This window comes from Coptis chinensis, chromosome 6 (genome assembly GCF_015680905.1).
Source record: "Coptis chinensis isolate HL-2020 chromosome 6, ASM1568090v1, whole genome shotgun sequence".
In the NCBI taxonomy this organism is placed as follows: Eukaryota; Viridiplantae; Streptophyta; class Magnoliopsida; order Ranunculales; family Ranunculaceae; genus Coptis; species Coptis chinensis.
The window spans coordinates 34,596,908-34,623,170 of NC_141461.1; the positions used below are offsets into that span (position 1 = coordinate 34,596,908).

Here is a 26,263-nt window from a genome sequence, read left to right on the forward strand (position 1 = left end):
GAAGTTATGATGCATCATTGCCTATCGAGTCCGGAGGTCTTCGCAGATAGTGTTGAGCGAACGCATGCCACGATGAATCACAGCCATGCATTCTGCATCTGACCAGCACCTCTCCAAGGCATCCGCATCAAAACACGTCAAGTCCTCCTCATCCTCCGAGGCATTCTCATTTCCCCCATCCTCCTCGTCTTCTTCTCTATCCTCAGCCAACCTCCAAACTCGTTGGACACACTCCTTATAGATGCAAGGGTTTCGGTGTAGGGTGATGTATGTCCTATATCTTTGAGCTCTCAACTTCAAAGATGATCTTGGTTATCAACACGGGAGAGGTGCAACGGACTTCCCTACTCCCCTAATCATGCTAAGTAAGAACTCCAAGATCTGAACCGGTACTTCGCTCTGGAGTATCCATAAGATGTGGAGGCAGTTTAGGCCGATGTCGTGACCTTCTCCTTCCTCAGATGTTCCGACCAATCCAATCGAAATGGCTGCGGCCAATTTGGTTGGTCCTAAGGGATGCTCGACGAACACAACGCGATCTCGCATTGTAGTTCCCTCTCAGAATCCGCCACGTTCATCAATGGCTCTACCCCATTATATTGGGACTCCTGCAACGTGACATCGGATGGATTCTTGGCGGAATGCCTAGAATCTCACCAAACAACCGATGAGTCACCTCCTTCCTCCTCTTCGCCACCACAACAAAAATCCTAGTCCCTTCCAACTCCCTCAGATTGTAGAACCGCCGGACTAAGTCCTCGTGGTAATAGGCTTCGGTCGAAAGTACCACAAGCTATTCCGATCTCTCATCGATCATTTCATCACCGTAAAATGGTGCGAAGTGGTCGCCAGTAAAAGCTTGCTCCGGCAAAATTCGACGTTGTTAAGCCATTTTAGTGTTTGGAATGTAGTGGGGGTTTAAATGGGATGTGGTGGTGGAATTTGTATCGACCGTGGAAGCAAAAGCGGTGGTGGTGGTGACGACGGTGGTAGCAAAGACCAAAATTTTAATTTAATTTGATTTTCCGGTGGTTTTTGTTGATGTAAATCGGTGTAGGGTGTGGGACGGTGCGGTTGGAGTCGATTTGGGTTGGGTCTTGATTATGGGCGTGGGTAAATTTAGTTTTCTTTTTAATTTTATTTTGTTTTAGGTTTTTGGAGCTTTGGTGGTGTTAATGGCGGTTTTGAGAAGATGATCGGGACTGTTGGGCTAAGGTAAGGGCGCGAGTGCGCTGCCTGTGGGCGCGGGTTGGGCGTGGGTTGGGCCCAAGCCCAAATCGAAATTTGTGAATTTTTCGATTTTTTCGCGAAACTTCAAATCAAAATTGCCGCTTCGTTACCGGTCCGATTTTTGCGAATGAGATATGAAAATGATCAGGAGAGAATTTCCAATCCAATGATCCATAAAACACTCTATTCCGACCGTGGATGACATATAAGATAGTGGAAAATGCCTCAAAGTGCGTGCATGATGTACGTTATGCGAACGACTGAACTCTAAATTCATAGATTATGTCAACCCGAATCGGAATACAATTAAACGGCCTAAGCAAATCTAATGGGACATAAAACATTTTAGGATCGGAAACATTTAACACCCACCCCCAAACAAATATTTTACAACGAAGCTTAGAAAATTTGTTTTTAGCAGTGGGTCTTTTAAAGTCAGATTCCCGAGACTTCCTAGAATATTATGTTTATTATTTAATATTTTTTTTCTTTTATAAGGAAAAACAATGAGCAAGAAAGACATAATTCACCCCGTAGAGAAACATGACTCAAAAATCCGAGAAAAACATACAAGAGTGGAAAACGTGAATTATGTTAATCGTGGACTTAGGATCCGGTACTTACAGTCACACACTCCGTAGGGAGGGCCCGGTTACCTTAATGGTGCACTCACCAATATATAGAAATGAAAAAAAATGCACCAAACACAAAAGTTGAGTCGTTTATAGTCAGATACTCGAGACTTTATCTAAACATATGTATGAACATGCAGTTTATCATATATCAACAACCGAAATAGTTGTGGATCATTCCATAAATAAATATCACAGAAAACATATCCAAACACAGTCAAGCACCAAGATTTCCTATGACGCAACCTAGTAAAATGAAAGCGAAGTCGGATAACCCTATTACTTAACCTAGCATGCATCTTCTTTTTCATTTTTGAACGAGAGGGTGTCCTAGTGAATAAGTGTGGAAGAGTGAATGGTTGTGTAGAATATGGTGGATATGGGTAAGTTGTAGAAGGAAAGCATGGAAAAAATGAGGATGTGGGTTTAGCACAAAACTCATTCATAGTGTAGGTAGGGACTGTCTCAAGTCCGGAAAAAATGGGTGTCAAACGCTCTTTTGTCTTCAAGTATTTGTTTTCTAGGTGAATTTAAAAAATTATGAAGCACAGAAGAAACAACTAGATCGAGTGCAAACTCGAGATTCCTTTAAAAGGGTGGAAGGAGGGAAGTCGAGTTGGATGTTGTGGAAAGTAGTTCTTGATAGGGTGAATCATGACCTGCTCTAAGAAACTCATCGAATTGCTCATCTAGATTGGTCATATCCTCGTTACTATGATAGTCCTCTACATCTTTGAGAAAGTCATCTATCTCATCGTCATCCGTAATATGTGTATCGACTAGTGTAGGGATGGAATTGTTGGAGTCTGAACTTCCAAAGGAAAGAAATTTGGGCATATGATTATCAAGGAACGTGTTGTTGCAATAATCTCGAGCAAAGCTTTCGATCATGCTAACCTCTCCATCCATAGACGAATCGGGTAACTGTGTCTTTATTTTAAAAACATTGACTTCAACAAACAAGATGGCCAAAAGACATGGACATTGAACCATCGCGCAATTAATGAGCGATTGGCGGTTGCCGGGAAAGGACGCCCTAAGATGATCGGACAGAGTGCTAATCGACTTCTGATCGAGGATGACAAAATCAGCCGGATAGTAAAAAATCCTGAATTTTTACCGAGAACATTTTCGACGACACCCTTAGGATACTTAATAGACCGATCAGCTAATTGCAACGCGTCATTTTAGTGGGTTGCATCTCGTCTAGACCTATTTGTCTATACAAATAAAGCGGGAGTAAGTTAACACTAGCCCCCAAGTCTAATAATGCGATCGTCAGATAAGAATCTCCTAAGGTGCATTCAGATGGGACAACTGGGGGTCCTTGTACTTAACAATTCCATTATGTTCAGATAGAGTTGGGAATTGTTCTGTTAAAAAGGCGTCTTTTAGTATATTTGTCTTACGCCTAATAGTACACAATTCCTTAAGAAACTTAGCATGGTGTGGTAGCTTTTTAATAGCTTCGAGGAAGGGAAGGTTTATAGTTAGATTCTTGAAAACATCCCTAATCTCCTCATAATTTGTATCCCTAGTTAACACGGCTATTTTTTGTGGAAACGGTGGTTTCTGTCTATATTTAGCAATAGTATCACCTGGATGTTTAACCGTGGATTTCTGTTTCTTAGGTGTGTTTGAAACGGTACCTCTACAGTGGTAGGGTCTTCAGTTTCTATTTCGGTATCTAGTAAAATAGCAGGTGTAGGGGCTACTGGTGGGGTAACTATAGGCATAGTTACTTTGTTATCAACCACTCTGCCAGAACGGAGAGTGGTGATGGCCTTTAGCTCACCTATATTTTCATATTCATTACTAGTATTACCGGTTACCTCAAAGGCTGTATTTGTTGTTTTAGGATTAGGTATTTCGTGACTTGGAAACACACCTTTGGTTTGGGCTTTATCTTGAGCCAACTATTGGGTTAAATTATTAACGGATTGTAGAAGCTGTTGGTTAGATTGAGCCATGGTTTGGAAAAGTTTTTGGCTTACTTGTATGAAGGTGTCAAGACGATCCGGTTGTGTGGGTGTAGTAGTCACGGGTGGTGTGACTAGAACTATTTCACGTGAATTATTTATGGGTAGATTTTGATAATTATTATTTACCGGAACGATACCTCTATTAGCATTATAATTATTATAACTACCTTGACCTTGTGCTTGACCTTGTCGAGGTTGCACTTGGTTGTTATAATTATTAAAATTACCCTGACCCTGTCCTTGTCGTGGTGGAGCTTGGTTAAAACTTTGTGTTGGCCTAACATATTGATTATTGTACCCTGGAGGTGTGACGTGTTGGTTATTTCTCCAACCGAAGTTGGGATTTTGTCTCCAAGGGGCGTTAGGTTCACTATTAATGGAACAAGCCTGTTCATAGGCTATAGGACAATGGGAGTCGGGATGCTCATGGCTCCAATGAAACTACATGGATTTGAATTTACGTTCATGACGGGATAGGCTTTTGTTGAACGAAATGGCCTCTACCTTTTAGTGAGTGATTCGATTAGAGTTTTAAGCTCGAGATCGTGTTTAATTTCAAACATAGCAGTGGCCTTAATCAGTATTTGATGAACTAGCGGGCGGTGGATATCATCACTACCCCCAGTTGTTATTTCGCTTTAGTTTGATCCCTCTAAAATTTATAAGCCTCGAGGCTCCTTTGCTTAAGAAACTACCCCATTCATTATGTCTAGGACTTCTTTATGGTGGTGTAGAAGTCCTTGAAAAAGGCACGAACTAACGTGTCTTTCGCTAAGTTATGATGTGGACACTCTATAAGGAGATCGGTGAACGATTCCAAGCCTCGAAAATGTTTCATGAGGATTTTGTCGAAAAGAAATGAATCTTGGAAAGCATCTCATCCGTCTTTAGGGGGGGTAAAATGTTCCATAAACGGTGAACAAGTTTAGCCCACGAGTCCACGTAATTAGGCGTTTGGGTAGTTAACCAAGATGCCGCCTTTATCGGCTAAGGTGAAAGGGAATACCCGAGTTTAATTTGTTCCACACCAACCGTAGGATGGTGGAATGTTGTTAGGAATTGTTCAATCCTACGATGTAGCCGATAAGGTTTTTCATGGTCTAATCCATGAAAACGAGTAACAAATTAAAATATTTGGGGATTCGAAATCCCCACCTGGGTCCGCTAGAACGATGCAAGATTTGGGGCTATCGCCAAGGCTTTGTAGAAGTCGAGAGAGGAGTCTCTTCTTCATCGGGCATCAGGTCGTGATGTGTGTGAATTAGTAGCTAGAGGTGTAGTGGGTGGTATACTAGATAGACTTGTTTGTTGACGTTGTTGTGTAATTACGTTCGGTGTTTTTGTTCGCCGCACCTTAATCTCATACAAGGCTAAAACCAAACTTAGCTAAACACATCAACACTCCAAACAATTCGATATACTACTATAAACCTCTAACGGGGAGATGCGAGGTGTGGAAGAAAGGAATGCGACAAGCGCCCTTGCTTCGCTTTTATGAATAGCATCTTGTTTACACGTGTTGGTGTATATAACAAGTTAGAACACCGAAAAACTTGAAAAATCAAAGTTCGAAGTCAAAACCGTTGAATTCGGAAAAATTAGCAAAGGGCGAATGGTGCTCTCATAGAAGCGCTGGTCGCTCCGTGTAATTTTCAAATTACAGTGTTTTAGGGCGGTCGCGCCCACATGGGGCTGGTCGCCATTGTTCCAGTTATAGTATAGGCGCTTCCTTATATAAGCCGTGGTCGTCGCTTCGGTGTATTTTTGTCCGTAACTTTTCAACGATGAATCGGAAAACCACAGTATGAATCAAACCAGGGTGGGTGGGTGAAAATGGGACTTTAAGAAAAGTACTTACACTACGAAAACAATGCGAAAGTGAAACTAAGATGGCAGCGGCGCCATTTGATAAAAAATGATTTTACGTATTCTAACTATCTATGCGTAAACACAAATAATCAATTTACGTAAATACGTGTTTATAGCAATATTCCTACTCTCAATAACGAAGTAATATAAGAGAGTCAGGATTCGTTCCACTCTTAAACCTTCAAGACTTAAATAGAATTCAACTACTCGACACAAGGAACAATGGTGAGAGTAATGGGTGATGTGAAATTTCTAATATCATTATACTATCATTTCTATATGAAATTGAATACAACATAATCTAAAGATTCTAACTTTATGAAATTTAACTAAACAATAATCCAACCCAACATCAATAACTACGAAATGACTAACAACCAAGAAATGAAATTAGATCTAAGCAATAGATAAATGACAAAATCGAATTTGATCAATAATAAACTACTTAATTTATCTAATAAAGCAATAACAATATTTTAATACTTTAAATTAAAACAAGGGAAATGAAAACTAATTAAAATGGAGATTTAATTCTAGATCTAAAAATTATTCTAACCATAAACTCCATTAACATTAGCTTCCTAACCTAACTTATTTTCTAACCTAACTATCTACCCTATCTACTAAAAATAAAAAAAAAAACATCAAAACAACAAACAAGGAGAAATCTAGCTACTCTTAAAGGGAGCGAGGTGGGGATAAGAATAGGAAGTTTAGTGATCAAGCATAGAAAAACCAAACACCCCACCCCCAAATAAATTTTTGAAAACAGGTTTGTAAAAATTTGTTTTAAAATTGTTTTAAAATTTGTTTTATCCCCGGTAGCGGCGCCATTTGATAAAAGATAAAATGAATAGTCTACCTACGAAATAAACGATAAACTCAAAACGTAAGTAAACTAAAACTATCTTATGTGCCTATGATTTATCAAAGATTCTACTCTCAATCCTATGAGATATAGTGGAGTAGAGTGATTCGTTCCACTCCTAGTCCTTCCGCATGTTGTGTTTTCTAGTCTAATTACTCTATTCTAAGTCTAATGAGAGATTTACGAAGTGGCAACTAGACTACGATGCAACTACCCACAAGATGCAACTAGTCGGTTATCAAAATAACTATGGGAATGCTACGTTGATTCGATGATAAGGAGTTAGAGGGGGATTGATTCCACCATAACTCGACTTAATCCTATTAACGACAAATCGTCGTAATCCGAATTGAACTGCTTCGCAGAACAATTGGTTCTTCCTAATCCCTAATTACACATGGCATTCCTACCAATTCATAACTAGCATGTGAACAATCAAACTCATTCTCATGGTGAACTAATCGTTTCTAGAGTGGAAGGGAAATTACGATGACTTTACGATAATCGGAATCAAGCTTTCATCAAGGCTTCTCAACCCCCTCTAATGGAGCTTTAGCCGAGAATCATTACGCAGTCATTTCCGATTAAATTAAAACTAAACATGATATAAAGAATTGAAATTTACTAATCTAAATTAAACAATAATTAAAATCGAATTAATAACTAAGAATTGAATACCAAGTAATAAATGAAATCAAATCTAACACAATGTAAATGACAATAATAGAAATTGACAAAATAACTATTTTATTTATCTAATCAATCAAGAACAATGATTCAAAGAGTTAATCTAAAACAAGAATTGAAAATGGAACTAAAACTTAATTAATCTACTGAAAACTAGATCTAGAATTATCTATATTGTTTTAGGTCTAACTAGCTACCATTAACAAAGAGCTAAGCTTTGGTTTTTATACTTTCAGATCCAAAAATCGTGCATGGGCTTGGAGCCATGTTTTGGGCCAGAGAATCAGGCCCAAAACCCAATTCTTTCAGTCCAAAAAGGCCTCTTCGGCTGTAGTTGGCTTCAACAGACTTTTCGTCCACTTCTGCTCCTCTGATTGGGTCAAGGCTTGGACCATTGGAAAGTTCTTTCCGAGCCGGTCGTTTTGACATAAGGTAGGCCCCATTCCGAGGTCTGAGTCCAAAGATACGGCCTTCGGAAATTCTGTTGACTTGTGTGCTGTTTCTGCCCGTGTCGACTTTTCAGCTTTTGACCGGGCTTTAGGAAGGCTTTGTCTTCTTGAATCTTGGCCTTTAATCACGGAACTACTTAGTAACCAACCCTTGCTCCTTTATCTCACTAAAGTGGCATATTTCTGCACATAATGGACTTTGAAACCTGAAATGCATAAAACACGTAATCAGTGTTAACTCTTAATTATTACTCACATAATTGGTCTAAAAGTATGACTGTTACAGGGTTAAAACTACAGTTTTGGGCTCTTATCAATTATTAAACACATAGTTAACCAAATTTATATGTCTCAACGGGGTTTCATAATACACTTTTGGGTGCTTATCAATCTCCTCTAACGGCTTGTTAAGAAGAGTTTGCTCTATTTCGTGGTATGGCTTCCGCTTCCTCTCTCAGATATCCCTCCTGCCTCGATCCTCAGTCCTCTCTGGTCCTCGAGTCTCCCCTCTGTATGATCCCCTTTCTCTTTCCTCTGTCTTACCCTTACCCTTTCGGTCATCTCTGTCTACAGCTTGCACTACCTTCCCTGATTTCTTCTGTTCCTTCGCGTTCTTCTGCATTATGTCCTCATATCGTATGTATTTTTCTACCTTTGGATACAGAGCATGCAAAGTAGTGATTTCGATTTTGGAAACCGACTCATGGACTCTAGTTCCCGACCTCAAGTCGTGGCGGAAGGCAATAACCGTTGTATGTTCATCCAGATTTTCCACCCTCAGTGTCTCTTCTTTGAATCTGCATAGAAACTCCCTTAATGATTCCGCTGACCTCTGCTTAATGTTGAATAGGGCAGCAATAATATCAACCACCCTCCTTTTCTGGTGTATGAAGTGATCGACAAAGGCGCTCCAGCTCTTCAAATCTATTGATGATCCGTGAAGCCAACCTGTAATACCAGTATGAAGCTCCCCCCTTAAGACTAGCGGGGAACATCATACAGCGGAGTCCATCATACTTACTTTCCTGCCATAGCGGCATCTGTTGCCGAAAATGGTGTAAATGATCAGTCGGGTCTCCTTTCCCATCATACCTCTCAAACCTTGGTTGGGTGAACCTCTTAGGCACTTCCGAATTCTATATCGAATCTCCCAGTGGTTTTTATTGAGACTCGCAACCACTTTTTTGTGCGGCTCTCTGGTTCGCTTTTTCTGCTATGCGGTTCACTTCCCTATCTTTCTCAATCATCACCTGGACTACCTCCAGTGTGATGCCTGCTGTTTGTTCCGCGTTCGGTATCGGGTATTCTTCATTTTCCCCCTCCACTTCACTACCTTGAGGATCCCCCAGTTCTGTTTCCCCATGTGTGACTTCCCTTTCTTTTCTCAACTCATCATTCTCGTTTCTTAGCCTAACTATCTCGTCTTGGAGAAGTCTAGTGGCGTTTGCCGTCACGTCTGATATCTCTTCCTCCCATATCCTTTCCATCTCAGCGCTCTCTGGTTCCTCTACCGCCTCTCGAACTGCTACTTTCTTAGGTATTCCTACTCCTCTTTTCGTCACGGTGGCCATTTTCTCCTGTATCCCCACAGACGGCGCCAAATGTATTATCAAATATTACAACCTATGAGATCACCTGTGTTGATTTTCTTTCTATCCTTACTCTTCTTTCTATTTCTAGTTCGTTCTTTTTTCCTCTTTTCTTTTTTCTCCCCCTCTCTCTCTTATCACTTCCTTTCTCTTTTCTAACCTCCTCTCCCTTGTGGTTCATTGATCTCCTTTTCATCCAGTGTTCACACGCTCTCCATGTATCGCATCAGTTTCCTAGCAGTTAGGATTTCGCTCTCACTCTCCACGTATTGTGTCGGTTTCCTAGTAGTTATGATTTCGCGGACCTAATCCCCTACAGCATGCTCCTCTGTACTATACCGCATCCGGCCCACTTGCCACAAATAACCTCTCAAGTCATGAATATGACCACTACATATTCCATACCTAGTTACCTACTACACTAATTAGGCCTGAATTCATATATTTAGTATTAGTGCTTCCATAATTCAACCAACTCATTCAAGGTTGTAAGAGAAGATTCACCCTCACTCAATGCAGTCTTAGCACCCTCGCACATTCTCATTGCTTGATCCCTAACAACTTTCCCTTCATCTGAGTCCATCAACTGTTTAACTCGTTTCTCGATTTCACCTGCACTCACAAATCCATCTTCATTCTCCACCATAGGCAAAGCCAATTTCAATTCTTCCACCAAAAACACTCTATTAATCCTTTGCTCGGCGTAAAGTGGCCACACCACCATCGGCACGCCTGCACAAACCGCTTCCAAAACCGAGTTCCAACCACAGTGACACAAAAACCCACCCACCGATTCATGACCCAGTACTTCCACTTGTGGGGCCCAAGATTTCACCACTAAACCTCTATCTTTTGTCTTATCCAAAAATCCTTATGGTAATAAAACATCCAAATATGGTTCAGGTGGTGCTAAAAAACGTTTATTTTTGTCATCAGTTGGTGGACTACGCACTACCCACAAGAATCTTTGCCCACTTTGTTCTAGCCCAATTGCAATTTCTTTTAACTGGGCTTCAGAAAACAAGCCCAAGCTACCAAAACACAAGAACACAACGCTTCGACTCGGGTGCACGTCGAGCTAACTTAAGCACTCATGGACTACTACTGCACCACTTCCTTTATTTCCATCACGATCAGCAGTCAATGGACCAATGCAATACAATGGTGGGGTTGGACCATTTTCTACACAAACACCATCACGTATTGCTTTCAATGCTCGCGGTTCAAGCGAGTCGAACGAGTTGACTATTCACCATCAAAAAAAAACGAGTTGACTATAATCCCCTGTGACATGAGCATGTTCACTGTACGATGTAAGAATCCTTCTTAAGCTTTGTCGTTGCAATTGAGCGTTGGTTTAGGCATATCAATGGTTAAAATTGAAGGAATACCTGGAATATCAAGAAGGGTATTTTTCAAATCTTTGAAATTTTGTGTATAGATTTGATGCAGTGTAGGACTGTAGAGAAGTAAAAAAATAGTGCAAGTGCAGCAAGACCAGAATTGTAGAAAAAATAAGTAGGGATATTAATTTCATTTGAAACTTGAAGAGCAATAGCACAAAAAGTATCCATGATAAGTGTTTTGCGTTGGAAGTTTCAGACATGGTTACAAGACCTTGGTGTACTAATGGATTGTTGAGGCGGAGAAGCTCGAAAGTTAAGGTTTCATGATGAGGAGATGAGTTGAAGGTTTCAAGAGTTACATCAGGAAGGTAGTGGAAATGGATTGGGGTGTTGGGGTTAATACCGAAATTAATCAATCTCCACTACAAAGATAATTTGTATTTGAACTCACTTCAACTCCAGACAAATTCTAAATATCAACTACAACCTAACTAACATGTCCAACCCTCTAAATAACTATTAACAACAGATAATAATGTATAGAAGTAAAACGCATACCACAACACAAAGATATACCGTGGTTCGGCCAATGGTGTCTATTTTCACAAGAGCTAATCCTTTTATAAAGTGGGAAGAAAGATTATAATCACTCCTTTCAGTCTCTCATCTTACTAGATCACTCCTCTCTCTTTATAGGCTTGTTTTTCTGTAAAGGTTATCTCTCAATCTTGATTGCTTTCAAGATTGGGTTTTCTCTCTCTTGTGTTGCCTTGGTTCGTGTTGGTTTTATGTTCTCTGTATTAGGTTTTGTGAAAAACCCAAACCTTATATTGCAAACTAGAGATTTCGCAAAAATAGAAATCCGTAAAATAGGCATGAGCGCGGGCGCGGGCGCCCTCAAAACACTGTAAGTTGTCCACGGCATGGACGCGTGCGTGCCTTGAGCAAGACCAAACTGAACGCGCGCGCGCTAAGCCTTCTTCACGCAAACTGAACTTATTTTCCTCCTCATGCATGTGAGGGATAACTCCAACAATCTCCCCCTCCCGAATAGTTAGGGGGGATACCTCCATATAATTTTCAAATCAACAGGAGGAGTCTGCTACCATTCCGCCGATAGTACAGCAAACATCAAACTTACCTTTCGGTAAGACTTTGGTCATCATATCCAACCCGTTCTTGTCAGTATAGATCTTATCGATATACAAATGCTTGTCTTCGAGTATTTCTCTAATCTAATGATAACGCACATGTATGTGCTTAGATCTAGAATGAAAACTCAGATTCTTGCTCAAATGGATGGTGCTCTGACTGTCACATAGAACTACAAATTATTTCTGCTTTAGCCCTAGTTCATCTAAGAACATATTCATCCATAGTATCTCTTTGCAACACTCAGTGGCTGCAATATACTCGGCTTCTGTAGTGGAGAAGACAACACACTTTTTCAACTTAGATTGACAAGAAACTGCTCCCCCTGCAAAAGTAACCAAATAACCAGAGATGGACTCCATCAAATCAACATCACCTGTCATGTCTGCATTAGTGTAGCCTTCAAATAAGGGCTTACTTCCACTAAAACACAAACGCGATTTGGAAGTGCCCTTGAGATATCTCATTTCAGTCTTTCACCTTACTAGATCACTCCTCTCTCTTTATAGGCTTGTTTTTCTGAAAAGGTTATCTCTCAATCTTGATTGCTTTCAAGATTGGGTTTTCTCTCTCGTGTTGCCTTGGTTCGTGTTGGTTATGTGTTCTCTGTATTAGGTTTTGCCAAAAACCCAAACCTTATATTGCAAACTCGCGGTTTCGCAAAAATAGAAATCCTGGCGAAAATAGGCATGGGCACGGGTGCGCCTTGGGCAAGGCCAAAGTCGAGCGTGTGCACCCTCAAAACATTGTAAGTTGTTCACGGCATGGGCGCGTGCGCGCCTTGAACAAGACCAAACTGAGCGCGCGCACTCAGCCTTTTTCACGCAGACTGAACTTCTTTTCCTCCTCATGTGAGGGATAACTCTAACATGGAGTTGTTTGGGAAACTTTGTGTATGTAAGGTGTATGTAGTTGAACCTGCGTTGTAAGGTGGAGTTGAAATGAGAATTGTTATGGAGAAAGAAGGGTAGGTTTTGAGTATAAGTTTGCCTAGTTCTAGCATGGAGATTAAATGGCCTATTGCAAGTGTTGGGTATAGTACTAACGTGTTCTTCATAATCATTGCTTTGCTTGATGTGAGATCTCGGTTGAATTTTGAGGATGAACTTGATCAAGAAACACAGTTTTGCGAAGGTATCGAAAGTGGACTTTTTTATTAAGATAAGATAAATCTAGAAAATTTGTTGTCTGCTACTCTGCTATTGGCTTGCCTTAAGTTAATCACAAGTTCACAACCACTCCTATTATTGCGTTACATGTCTTTTGAATTTGGACTTTGGTACAAATATTAAGATTTGTTAGGCGGTGCGTCCATTGTTTGTCACATGTAGCCTAGTTTAAACTTTAAAGAAATAATCATCTTCCAGCATAAAAAATAATAAAAGAAATAATCATCTTCCAGCATAATCAGCAAAAACTAGTATAGTTGTATTGTTCAAGTAGACTACTCCCTCACACTATTTATCCCCTTCCCATTGCTTGAATTGAATGGCCTTTTTTCATCTCTAGTCTTTACTCAATTTTTTTGCCAAAATTTTGTAAAGAACTTGGTCATCTCTTGGAATTATGCTGCTGTAGTTTTTCAATTTTTGGTTGGCATTAAGGTAATCGTCACATTGCTAAGTAGATCCATTTTTCAAAATACCTAATATCTTTTTTTCTATAAAATCCGTTCGTCAGTTGAACCCTAACACCAAATTGCGAAATTAATAATCAAAATAAAACCTAATTATTATTTATCATTATTATTTTTATTATTATTACTTTAGATATATAGTGCACAAGACAATACAAAAAGAAAAGGAAAAAATAAAAACAAGAATCAGTTGCCTTAATAATTATCAAGCCCTTTCCTGTTATTGGAGACAATATTAATTTTCAAGATAATCAAAAACTAAGTAAAAAGAAAAAAAAAAAAAAAAAAAAAAAATTAAGAACAGAACAAAGTATAAACAAAATTGATTGAATTCATGTAAGAATAAAAAAAAAATCAACAAAAGAATATCATCTCAGCTCTAAGAGAACAACAACAACAACAACAACAACAACAAAACAATTCAGAGTACGTTTCATCTCAATTAGAAACAATGGTCTCAAAACAATTCAACCCATCTAACTCTAGCGCAAATCTTGGCTTCATACTCTGTTTCTTCTGAGGTACTTTATTACTAACTTGTGTTGATGGTGTTGAATTACTAGTACTACTCTCGTTTTTGACTTCTTTCTTGAATTGAGTAGAAGACCCAAACCCAACCTTCTGACCCAAGTCAAAGGAACTGAATATTGACATCAACTTTAAGTACAGAAGCAATATAGAGAAAAGAGACGTTTCTTGGTGATGAAGAATGCTTTTGAGTTGAAATTGAATTTATAGAGGGGAGAAAGTAGGAAATAGAAAGAGAGAAGAAACTGGAAAGACGGTGCTGACGAAGGTGATAGAGATATCTGAAGAGTGATTCGTGACCGTAGATATAGTTTCCTTTCACTAATTTGGACAAATGAATGGTGGAAAAGATTGACAACACATCAGTTTTTGGTAAAATGGAATTTGCTGACTTGGTAGCAGTTTAGACTTTAGAGAGTCTAGACTATTTTGGAGTAATGGAATTGGGAAGTGGAAGCTACGTAGACATTGATTCATGATTCAACTATGGGAGGCCCATATTGGTTATTGACTAACATCGGATATGCATGGACCAGGTCTACATCATATGTCTTACTTGGTCTCAAGAGGTGGTCACAGTTGACTATACTTTTTCTTCTTTTAATTTAATTAAATAGTATTTGTAGCTCAAACTTTTATTTATAAAATGACGTGAAGCATCATTTTGTACAATGGTCAACTTTTAATATATAAATTTATTTGGTTAATAGTCAACTTTATAATGGGGCGGGTGCTAGGCAGAAGTGCATTGCAACGCGAAAGTGTAAATTGTTTCTCGGAGCTCTACAATCAGAGCATGCTTATTTTTTTACTAGCAAAAGTGCACGTCCTTTTCTGGGATAAAAAAAAGGAGCTCTACAATCAGAGCATGCTTATTTTTTTACTAGCAAAAGTGCACGTCCTTTTGCACACAGAGTCTGGGATAAAAAAAATAGGATTAACTAGTATTATCTCTAGGTGAACTAATTAGGATTTCTCTCTTAATAGATGGAGAAATTAGAGTCTTTTCTTAAATACACAAAAAAATTTCAACTTGAGTTAACCGTGTTTTTTTTGTATATATGGGGAGCGAGAAAACCCTAATTTCTCATCTAGTTAGGGGAGAGTTACATAGGAGAAAAAACTTTATTTTTAAAATAATATAATTTTTTTTTTGCCTATCATTCTTTTTAGCAAAACAATTGATATAGTTTAAAACAATTGTTCTATTTATTTATGAGATGTGATCATTTGAGTCCAATATCATCAAAAGAAAAATCATTTGAGCTGATAATCAAGTAGTAGTGTGGAAACAAAATTTATTTCAATAATTCGCTGAACACATCTCTAATAAGTGGTGGAAAATTTTAATAGAATTGTTTTTGATTAAATCCACCACTAAAATCTGATAATGTCGCACAGTAGTGGTAATGTCACAAGTGGTAGGTCTTACTCCAAATTTACGATTGTGTTTTGCATCTACCTAAAGTTGGTCATTGTTTATGGATACTTGCCTCACACTTGATGCCTCCACCACTAGTAGGTCCTACTCCAAATTTGCTACTGTTTTGCATTCACCTAGAGTTGGTCATTGTTTTCGGATACTTGCCTCAAATCTAGCCTCAAACATGACACTTGATGCCTCCACCATTACAATGCAACGATACATATTGCTGCTTGTTCTTAATTGCTTCAAACTCCTACCACAATTATTTAGCAAGAACTCTTTGAAATTACTCCGACCAACACTTAAGCATCCACTAAAACATCATAGGATCGAACAGTTACATGCAACCACCTTAATGACATCATAAATAAACTACGAAAGTACTAATATACGATACTCTATTCCAAATTCCAATTATATCTTTAACTGCAACGTTTGGGTGTGCACATGCATGAGCCCCATAGGTTCTGTTAGTCCTTCATATGACCATATATATATCCTCCCTGTAGGACTATAACCCCCAGCTTCAACTCCTTCTTGCCACTGTACAAAATTCCAAATATTGATAAATGGTTGTTACTCTTACATCATGGCTGTCCCAAACTTTCCTATGGCTATCACATAGGCTTCTAGGAATTCCTTCCTAATTAACATTTCCACTCATTGCTAGCTAGACTATAGTTAAAGTTTCGAGTCGTGGACTGATCACCATGAGAATCACTAAAATGTATTGTACACATGTTATGTGGAACTGGAAAGCTTCAATATAATATGTAGACTGAAATATCAGCCAATTAAAAGCAATGGAAGACCTGCCAAAGCAACAAATCTATCCCAAAACTGGATACAAAACATGTTTACATTGTATTGTAATGATCATACAAACGTTAATAAACAATTGGTACACAATATTATAATCAACAACTCAATAGCTTAATGACATCTGTAGTTTGTTGTGGAAAAAAAAACATTCGTACACATTAGGACGTGAAATGATGCAAATGAAGTAAACATGTACCGAGTGTTTAGTCTCGTAGCTTTATAAGTTATAACACACACTAAAGCTGCCCAACTGAAAATTGCAACTCTATCAAAACACATAAATTAGAAGTCTAAGAGATTCAATCTGCCCGAAGCTATTGCACAGACGCATGGTGGCAGTGTAGACGCTTTCTGAAGAGAGAAAATAAGTACAAAGAAACTCAAAATGTAACTTACATCCCCTTCTTTCATGTGTAATACTCATAACAAATAGTGTACTGTAAAAGAATTAAATTTTAGACTGGGTTCTTCAATTATTATTTAAAACGTGAAATGTCATATTATTTATGCTGCAATGGAAAAAAAAACACATGTAAACCACTAATTTGGCCTATTTACCTTAGGGATGCAATGCCTACTCACAATGTGGTAGACTACACAACAAAAGAGAGCCAAATTGTGGATTCTTAGTCGAAGATTTCCAAAATTTTGAATCTGGAACCAGAACATGAATAAAAGAATAGGATAAGAAACCCATATGAAATGTTCACATATATTAGTTGGAGTCACATCTTCAGATTCTTCAAAGGGTTGTAAGGGGTTCTCAATGAGCGCGAAACATTGCGCTGGAGCCTTTTTTTAGCCATCGGCTCATGACAGTGTTATGACTTGTATGTAGTTTAAAATGTATCTAGAATATTGTATACAACAAATAAAAAGGATGTAAAAATAGATAGGGCAAGGATGATTGAAAATGTGATCTGCCTTGTTAATTGGTACCACATCTAGATAAACATGCTTAACTACTTGGAAGAATTTACTATGGAGATCAAAAGTTAAGTTGCATTGCAATTACCATTCGCGAGTGTGGATACTCACCCATTCAGAGTAGATTTTTGATCTTTGATTCGTTCTCTTCCCATTCAAAGTAAATATAATGGAGCGAAGATAAGTTGCAACACCTAGCTGATCAAACAGATCTCAAGTTAGTGTTGACAATGTACTACAAAATGATCACCATTGTTAGTGTGAATGCCAATTATCAAAATGGGATTAATGCAATACCTAATTTGTCAATACACCAAGAAAAAAACAAAAGAAATAATGCCAGCATATCTTCTTTTCAAACTTAAATAGAAAAAAGTACTTCAAAGAAGTTTAATACAGTAAAAAGATGTTCAAATGAGCAGATTCATTTACTTCTGAAAACTTGAAGTACACAGTACCTAACCTTCCTCTATCAACATGATGCAAATTTGCTCTTCCAAGTATGCATGTCAAGTCGACCACTTGCAGTTCTTGTTCCATGATAACTATACCTTCCGAACATAAACAACCATAAGTTCTAAAATGCAAATGCTACTTTCTTCTTGGATTCACAGTGCATATCTAGCACCTTGGGGAATGATTAGTCGTCATTATTTAACTCCAGTATCCAACACTGTAAAAAGCCTTATGTGAAGCACCTATGGATATACTTGGTAGAGTAGCTACGACCACTTGTCATCATAATGATTCAAGTTTAACATAATTATATTAACAAAATCAATATAATAAGAAAATAAATTAAAATTTTGTTGGAAACTATTATTCGAACGTCAATCAAACGAAAACAATAACTTAGATAAGTACATTTAAATAAATTAATTAAAAGGATGATATGATTCCATCGTCTAATACGATGGGTGCTACTATTGAATTCTATTATATTGGAGAATTTGGTATTCCATTGTTTCAATTTACACGTACGCCTATTGTGTTGGTTCTTTCAAGCATTTCAGTTCTGACAACAAAACAAAGTGAGCTTGCAAATACATAGTGATTATATCGCGATAACAGCTAGTAAGCTTCAAAAAAAATATCTAAAAAAATTTGAATCAACATCCATTCTTATAATTCAAGGGCAGGTTTCATAATAGTTTTACTAAGTTAGAAAATGTGCCTATGTAAAACCATTCTCTTTCAAACTGGCATGCCAGGAGCCTAAGATCACTTTTTTTAGAGCTTAGTAAATTGAATAGTCAAAAAGCAAAATAACACCAATATAATGAAGGCGCCAAGAAGGAAAACAGATAGAATGCCAATTCAATTGCAACAAAATATTTAGTCGACAACTGCTTTGTAAATAATATTGCTCTGTCAAAAATAAAAATACAACTATGGACATAAACACAATCTTCAAGATTACAATAAGAAAACATACTTGAAGTTTATAGCAAGCCCAAATAAAGGAAAGGATGAAAAAACTGCACGAAGAAATGTCGACATATTAGAAAGTTAATATTCCTTGGAAATTAAAAGTTCATCAAATTTGTACCTCCAAAATGAAAAATTGCTAAATTCAATGAAAATGAGACGGACACAAACATTAGACTTGTTTGGAAGAGAGCCTTCCCCTTTCAAGTTATGCATTGGGTCTCAGGAGAGATAAAAAGGAGAACCTAAAAAACAGACTATATATTATCTCATAGATTGTAATGCCTCACCGACTACTCCGAACCTGATGCTTGGGCAGATCATTTCCTGGCACCATTTTTGTATGTCTTGAATGTTGGAACAATTCTCACGTTCTCAACATTGGCTACGCTTGTGCTCTCCTCAATATCCACCTTTAGTAAATACCATCAAAAGATATCAAGATATTGAAGTAATGATGAAACAAACTCCACAAACTAATCTTCAAAATCATTCAACCCAGTTTCCAAAAGAAATATAAAGTAATACAAAAGAACCAGATTCCTAACTTGTATTTTCAGCCAAAAGATTATTCTCTTTTATATATCTAAATTAAAGCATATGAAAATATGAAATGACGGGGAAAACTTACATAAACCACCATGATATTTCTTGAATCCATGCAATATATCAGTTGTCTCTATTCTTTTCTCCACTAAAACCACCGTCTCCTTCGACATCGCTTCGACTCGATATTATTTTCAGGACTTGGTGCTTTAGCTAGTTGCAATATTCCAGCAGTAGCAGAAGATCCTAATATGACCTTTTGCAAATATAATAATCCTGAGGGAGGTGCTTCAGCGAGAAAAATAATAATCGAAATAGAAAAAAAAAAAATTTAATTAAAAAAAGTGACATATTGACCTTTTTTCAGTGGATGCAATGGGGATATATATCCTCTTGCCACAACGATATATGGAGATATGATCACCCAAAGAATAAATCGGGAATGGACATGCATATTTGGGAGAAGGATATTAAATTAAATTAAATTAAATGATATTTATGGTGCATATAGTTGGAAAAGAATGGCGTGGATTTAGATTTTTAATATAGGACCACATAAAATGACCGATTACCCTCATTCAAAACAGTTAAAGAATACTTCAATCTAAGGACATAATGGGCAAATTAAATTAGTAGAGGGCAAGAAAGACGAAACATGTTTTAATTGAAGTATTCATTCATGAGCATTATGTTATGTGTAAGAAAAATATCCTAATGAATTTAAGAGGCAAGGTTGATTATAGGAGATGCTACTAATAGAGATTGTTAAATGTAGTGATTTCACATAATCAACCTACATTTTATGTTTGCAATTTTGAGAACCCTATATTTATCCTCAAAATTGCATGTTCAAACCCTCAAAAGTTGGTCCTCACAAATTTGAGGGGCGAGCTAGGGTCTAGGGTCTAGGTTCTGAGGCATGAGCCCGGCTCTCATTAAGCCCTCACTAGCCCTCATTTGGCCCTCATAGTTTTCTTATTATCTTACACTACATTTATATATTTAAAAAAAATCACTAAATTAGTTTTCAATAGAAGATAGATTAGAACATAACATATCCTGAGCATTATGTGAAATTTTCGTGAAATCACTTCAAAAACTTGCAAACATAAAATGTAGGGTTCGAAATGTTTTTATGCCCACTGAAAATGAAAAATTTAGTGAAAATTTCACAAATTTTTTTGAAATTTAGTTACGTGAGATAAATAGATAGATATAGGACCAACTTTTGAGGGCCTAAACATGCAATTTTGAGGGTCGGGTCAGGCGGGTTAAGGGCCTGAGGGCCAAATTATCACCTCTAGTTGTTGGGTTATTTGGTTATGGACATGATTCTCCACGGGCCTGGGCCGTACATGGGTAATTTTCTAACGGGCATGTCCTCTATGGGCCGGGGCCAACACTGTCGTACGGCACGAGCAAATACTAGTCTATAATGAAATGCATCTATACTTAGGACCATGGTTCCTATACTAAAAGAAAGACCAGGTAAGATATTCATATATTAATAATATAAGAGTCCTATTACTGACGGACCCCATATTGTGTTGGGCAGACTCCAAAAAAAAAACCAAATATTACAAGTGTGTCATTGGTCCTAAAAAGTCCAAAAAAAAAACAAATATTACAAGTGTATCATTGGTCTCAAAAAATTGAATTCTAAAACCCCAAACTTAAACGACCCTCGCCAGTCGGTTCATTCATTGTGCAAACCCAACGATGTGGTCACACCGTTTGGATTGACCCACATCGCCACCGGGACTCAAGCGGTCAACGGTCGTTGGGGACTTCCACACCGTTGGCCACACCGTTTTGAATTTAATTCAAACGGTATGGCCACACCGGTCAAGAGGCCAAAAAACATAACTTTATATTTTTTCAAAGTTCAAATCCCAAATAGTGTGGCCACACCGTTTGGACTAAGTCTCCAATAATATGGCCACATCGTTGGGGACTCAGTCCAAACGGTGTGGCCACATCGTTGAAGACTTAGTCCAAATGGTGTGGCCATTTGAACTTTGAAAAAAATATAAAGTTATGTTTTTTGGCCTATTGACCGGTGTGGCAACACCGTTTGGACTAAGTCTCAAACGCCAAAAAACAGAACTTTATATTTTTTCAAAGTTCAAATCTCAAACGGTGTGGCCACACCGTTTGGACTAAGTCTCAAACGATGTGGCCAAGTCGTTTGGGACTGAGTCCCTGATAAAAGATAAAATTGAATAGTCTACCTACGAAATGAACGATGAACTCAAAACGTAAGTAAACTAAACTAATCTTAATGATGCTTATATTTATCAAAGATTCTCTACTCTCAAGTCTATGAGATATAGTGGAGTAGGAAGTTCGTTCCACTCCTAGTGCTCTAGCATGGAATGTTTTCTAATCTAATTAGTCGGTCTTAAGTCAATGAGAGCTTTACGAAGGTGATATGCTACGATACTTACTGAATTTGATTACTTGATTTTAACTACGAATGCTATGGAAATATGATTGTGCTTGAATCTAGATAAAGGATTAGAGGGAATTGAATCCACCTCGAATCCAACTTAATAGCCTAACATAGATTCTTGTATCTTGATTCTTACGTTCTTACGACAAGAAATTCGAGTTCTAATCCCTAGTGTTCATGGCATTTCTACCCAGTACTAACTAACATGTGAGGTCGTCCACCCATTCTCATGGCGAATCACGACCTTCTAGATTGGAATAGACTCTACAATGCTTCTACACTATACCACTAAGTTTTCATCAAGGCTTCATCAACCCCTCTAATAGAGGTTTTAGCCTTGATTCATCAAACTAACATTTCCCATTAAATCTGTATACAACATATTACAAAGATTCTAACTTTATGAAATTTAACTAAACAATAATCGAAATCTAATTAACAACTAAGAAATGGTAACCAACAAAAATTAAAACTAGATCTATAAATTGAGATGACAAAAATCGAAATGACAAGAATAATAACTATTTTATTTATCTAATTAAATGATGAACAATCATTCAAGGAATTAAATAAAAACAATATATGAAACTAATTAAATTAAACTAATTAAATCTAAGGAAAACTAGATCTATAATTCATTAATGGAGGCTACTAATCTAATTTCTAATCTAGGTCTAACTATCTACCATTAACAAAGAGTGAAGCTTTGGTTTTTATACATTCAGATCCAAAAATCGTGCATGGGCTTGGAGCCATGTTTTGGGCCAGATTCTCTGGCCCAAAACCCAATTTTTTCAGTCCAAAAAGGCCTCTTCAGCTGCAGTTCGCTTCAACAGACTTTTCGTTCACTTCTGCTCCTCTGATTGGGTCAAGGCTTGGACCATTGGAAATCTCTTTCCGAGCCGGTCGTTTTGACATAAGGTAGGCCCAATTTCGAGGTCTGAGTCCAAAGATATGGTCTTGAGGAAGTTCTGACTGACTTTGTTGTTTACGCTGCGTGGACTTTGACTTTTCAGCTTTGACCGGGCTTTAGAAAGGCTTTGTCTTCTTGAATCTTGGCCTTTAATCACGGAACTCCTTAGTAACCGACCTTTGCTCCTTTATCTCGCTAAAGTGGCACATTTATGCACATAATGGACTTTGAAGCCCGAAATGCATAAAACACGTGAATCGGTGTTAACTCTTAATTATTACTCACATAATTGGTCTAGAAGTATGATTATTAAGGGGTTAAAACTACAGTTTTGGGCTCTTATCAAACCACCCCCAAACAGCATTTTGCTTGTCCTCAAGCAAAGATGAGAAATTAGAATAAGTGACCAAAAATGGAGTTCTATCTACTCGTTTATTTGAAAGTCGCGATTGCATTGACCATATGCAACAAGGCCTTAAACCACTAGGAATTCCCTAGTGGACGAGTTATAGTCGTGAGAGAGTTTTCGATTGAAGGTACTCACAAACTTCATCTATACTACAACGACTAAGAAATAAAACTATTGTTTCCTTATTCATGCTCTAAATTAACTATACCTCTCACTAGCAATACATATAGAGTAATCAAGTCGAAACCTAAGCTAATATATGCATAATAATCAATCATCTACGAATAAACATATATACAATGAGTAATGCTATGAAATGCGCAATGAGTCCGTTTCCGAAACTTTGGAATAAGCGTCCTTAAGTAGGTTCTCACATAAAAGTCAAGACAAAAACCACTCGATTTTTCCACTCAAGTTTTGCTACTCAAATTGCAGTGGGCATACTTTACCTTACAATCTCAATGACACACAAGGAAGCCGAAGTTGATCAAACACATCTGCCACTTACTATCCCACTAACCTATTCCTAATTGAGCTAGAGGTCTTTATTAGGTGTTGCGTGGATTAGGAGATGGTTTAAGAAGGAAGGAAATGGATATTCAAAAGGGACAAGTCTGAGATAATAGAGTCTTCATATTATGTAACTAGAGAAAACCTTGTTATTTACTTTTGCTTCTACACTTTGTTTCCATCCTTAGCCATATTTTTTTCCTTTTTCTTTGTCTTTTGACTCCTTTTATTCTATTTTTTTTTTTTGGAGTTTTTATTTTCTTTTTCTTTTTCTTTTTCTTTTCTTCGGATGGAAACTTATTTTCTTTATTTTCTGAAGCAATTAACTAACTTTTGGTTACACAGGTTTTTCTCTTCTTCTTTCTTCCTTATTCTATTCTCAGACTTATCTAAATTGGGTAGGTTGATTTTTTTTTTATTTTGTTTTGTTTGTAACAGGGTAAAGGATTTGTGGTTTATGAAAGGGCTAATAAAAGGCTCAGTGGGGCGACTAGCGGAAAATATACTTAGGTCGGAATTTCTAGCTATATCGATCCAAAAAGGGCCTAAATTCTCTCTTAGGACATGGTATAATGGTCAAGCAAGTGGACGTGTGATTTCTCTATTCGGAATATATACTTCTCCCTTGTGTCATTTCTCTAATGTTTCACTCATATAAAGCTTTAGGCTATATTCTCACAGGATTTGTAGAATAAGTACTCTAGCCTAGATTTTAAACTTCATCGCCAAACAATCATAGATACTCATGTAATATATTTATAGATAGATGCAAAGATTATTACCTACATATTAACCTAAATTTCTAAAAACTATTCTAATGCAAAAGCTACGTGAGACTTCTAGATTATTAAGAGCATAGAAAAAGAAACAATACCAATATTCCTAAGTGTATAGCATAAACTTTTTATTTTTATTTTTGAATTTTTGAATTTTTAAAATTTTAACTAGAAAACAAGTGCATATTATACATATCTATATCCTAACAGATGCCTTAATTACACGTGTTTCTATGCCCACCCCCAAACAAGAAACATGCTTTGTCCTCAAAGCATTTAAAGAAAGAGGGTAGAAAAATACCATGGAAACGCGGCGTGAAATTCTCGGAACATCCGCAAAACAAGGTTAGAACATACTAATATAGGAAATAAAACCGACGCGAACTCTATAAGAGTTCCACCCATTATGGGGTTAATGTAATTAAATTGCTTGGGACATAAGCGGACACTAAATGGAATTAAAAATTTACCTTATCTCCGGACATGCATATTATCTACCCAATAGCACCATGGGGTTTGTATTCAATTGCCGGGCATGGCAAGTCCTAGAACAAATGCTAGCAAGAACCATAAGCGGTTTCGGTCTACGTGTTTGATCGCCTCACAAGACCAAGCACCATAAGTAGTGCTTTGGAACAAATCTTCGAAAGACTGTTCGGTATTATTGTAGGAGATGTCATCACGAAACTACGCCTGGAACAACTGCAAATGACCGAACAACCAAGAGAAAACTGGAATTTTTCTGGTCCACGAAGTCGCCGATGAGCGCTCGATGATTTTGGAATTCCAGTGTTTGAGCGAAGTCGCTCAAATTGCTGAGTGAAGTGCGCCTCTGTACAAAATTCCGACAATTGTGTAGGCGTGAAGCTCCTCCTGGCGCAGAAAAGCCCGAGGTGCAAGATTGATAAATGAGGCGAATAAATGGGAATGAAAGGTGAGTGATGGAACTTAGGTGTAGTGTGGATTGTAAGTGTAGAATGAATGAAGTTTATATAAAATCATGCTGGAATAGATAACACCACCCCCAAACAATTTGGGAAGGTGGGATCAATATTAAACAATCACGCACAATGAAAATAACGACATCATATTAATATTGTCATTCAAACAACATTTCACTACAAAAGTCAAAATTAACTACGGAATTTAACAACATAACATCCTATCTACTAAATATAATAAAAAAAACTACATCAAAACAACAAACAAGAAAAAATCTAGCTACTCTTCAAGGGAGCGAGGTGGGGGTAAGAATAGGAATTTGAGTGATCAAGAATGGAAAACTAACCAACACCCCCAAACAAATTTTGAAAACAGGTTTGTAAAATTTGTTTTAAAACGTGGGTCTTTTAAAGTCAGATTCCCGAGACTTGCTAGATTACTATTTTTATAGCTTTAAACTTTTTTTTACTTTTTATAAAGGAAAACAATAAGCAGTAAAGACATAATTCACACCATAGAGAAACATGACTCAAAAACCAAGAAAACATGCAAGAGAGGAAAGCGTGAATTTATGTGAAGCGTGGAGTTAGGATCCAAGACTTACGTAGCCACACACTCCATAGGGAGGGTCCGGTTACCTGAATGGTGCATTCACCAATATATGGAAATGAAAGGAAATGCACCAAACACAAAAATTGAGTCGTTTATAGTCAATAATCGAGACCTTATCTAAACATATGTATGAATATGCAAGTTTATCATATATCAACAACCGAAATAGTTGTGGATCGTTCCATAAATAAATATCACAGAAAACATATCCAAACACAATCAAGCACCAAGATTTCCTACGACGCAGCCTAGTGGAATGAAAGCGAAGTCGGATAGACCTATAACATAACCGAGCATGCACCTTATGTTTCATCTTTGAACGAGAGGGTGTCCTAGTGAATAAGTGTGGAAAAGTGAATGGTTGTGGAAAATATGGTGGATTGGGATAAGTTTTAGAGGGAAAGCATGGAAAAAATGAGGATGTGGGTTTAGCACAAAACTCATTCATGGTGTAGTTAGGGACTATCTCAAGTCTGAAAATGAAGGTGTCAAGTGGTTTATCCTTGGGAAGTATTTGTTTACTAGGTGGATT

At 37.5% G+C, this 26,263-nt stretch overlaps 1 protein-coding gene and 1 pseudogene across 33 annotated transcripts; both read right to left on the minus strand.

Annotated features, from left to right (window-relative positions):
* Nucleotides 1-9,707: 9,707 nt before the first annotated feature.
* LOC147492687 (anthocyanidin 5,3-O-glucosyltransferase-like) lies at nt 9,708-14,406 on the minus strand (annotated as a pseudogene). Its single transcript, XR_015199478.1, has 4 exons — nt 12,674-14,406; nt 12,092-12,227; nt 10,805-11,074; nt 9,708-10,551 (listed from the first exon to the last, which is right to left on the minus strand). The product of XR_015199478.1 is annotated as an anthocyanidin 5,3-O-glucosyltransferase-like (transcript).
* Nucleotides 14,407-16,235: 1,829 nt separating this feature from the next.
* On the minus strand, nt 16,236-19,632 carry LOC147492688 (uncharacterized). Of its 32 annotated transcripts, none has more exons than XM_086567528.1 (7): nt 19,203-19,631; nt 18,876-18,984; nt 18,579-18,621; nt 17,602-17,688; nt 17,255-17,337; nt 16,775-16,870; nt 16,236-16,567 (listed from the first exon to the last, which is right to left on the minus strand). In XM_086567528.1, the coding sequence occupies exons 4-7, from the start codon at nt 17,681-17,683 to the stop codon at nt 16,499-16,501; spliced, it is 330 nt and encodes a 109-aa protein (XP_086423654.1). In that variant the 5' UTR covers nt 17,684-17,688; nt 18,579-18,621; nt 18,876-18,984; nt 19,203-19,631; the 3' UTR covers nt 16,236-16,498. The 32 variants fall into 32 exon arrangements, 7 of the variants coding, with proteins under 7 accessions (XP_086423654.1, XP_086423653.1, XP_086423648.1 ...); XM_086567527.1 differs by having other exon boundaries at nt 17,602-17,694; XM_086567522.1 differs by lacking the exon at nt 18,579-18,621 and having other exon boundaries at nt 17,602-17,694; nt 18,862-18,984; nt 19,203-19,373; nt 19,475-19,630.
* Between the last annotated feature and the right edge of the window lie 6,631 nt (nt 19,633-26,263).

What these genes read in the sequence shown, in the direction of transcription:
- LOC147492688 (XM_086567522.1), bottom strand. Translation starts at nt 18,895, where the DNA reads ATGATCTGCCCAAGCATCAGGTTCGGAGTAGTCG. An exon ending in CAAAAATCTACTCTGAATGG is followed by an intron (nt 16,871 to 17,254) that starts GTGAGTATCCAC and finishes TTCTGGTTCCAG; the next exon opens with ATTCAAAATTTTGGAAATCT. An exon ending in GTAGGCATTGCATCCCTAAG is followed by an intron (nt 16,568 to 16,774) that starts GTAAATAGGCCA and finishes TTCTCTCTTCAG; the next exon opens with AAAGCGTCTACACTGCCACC.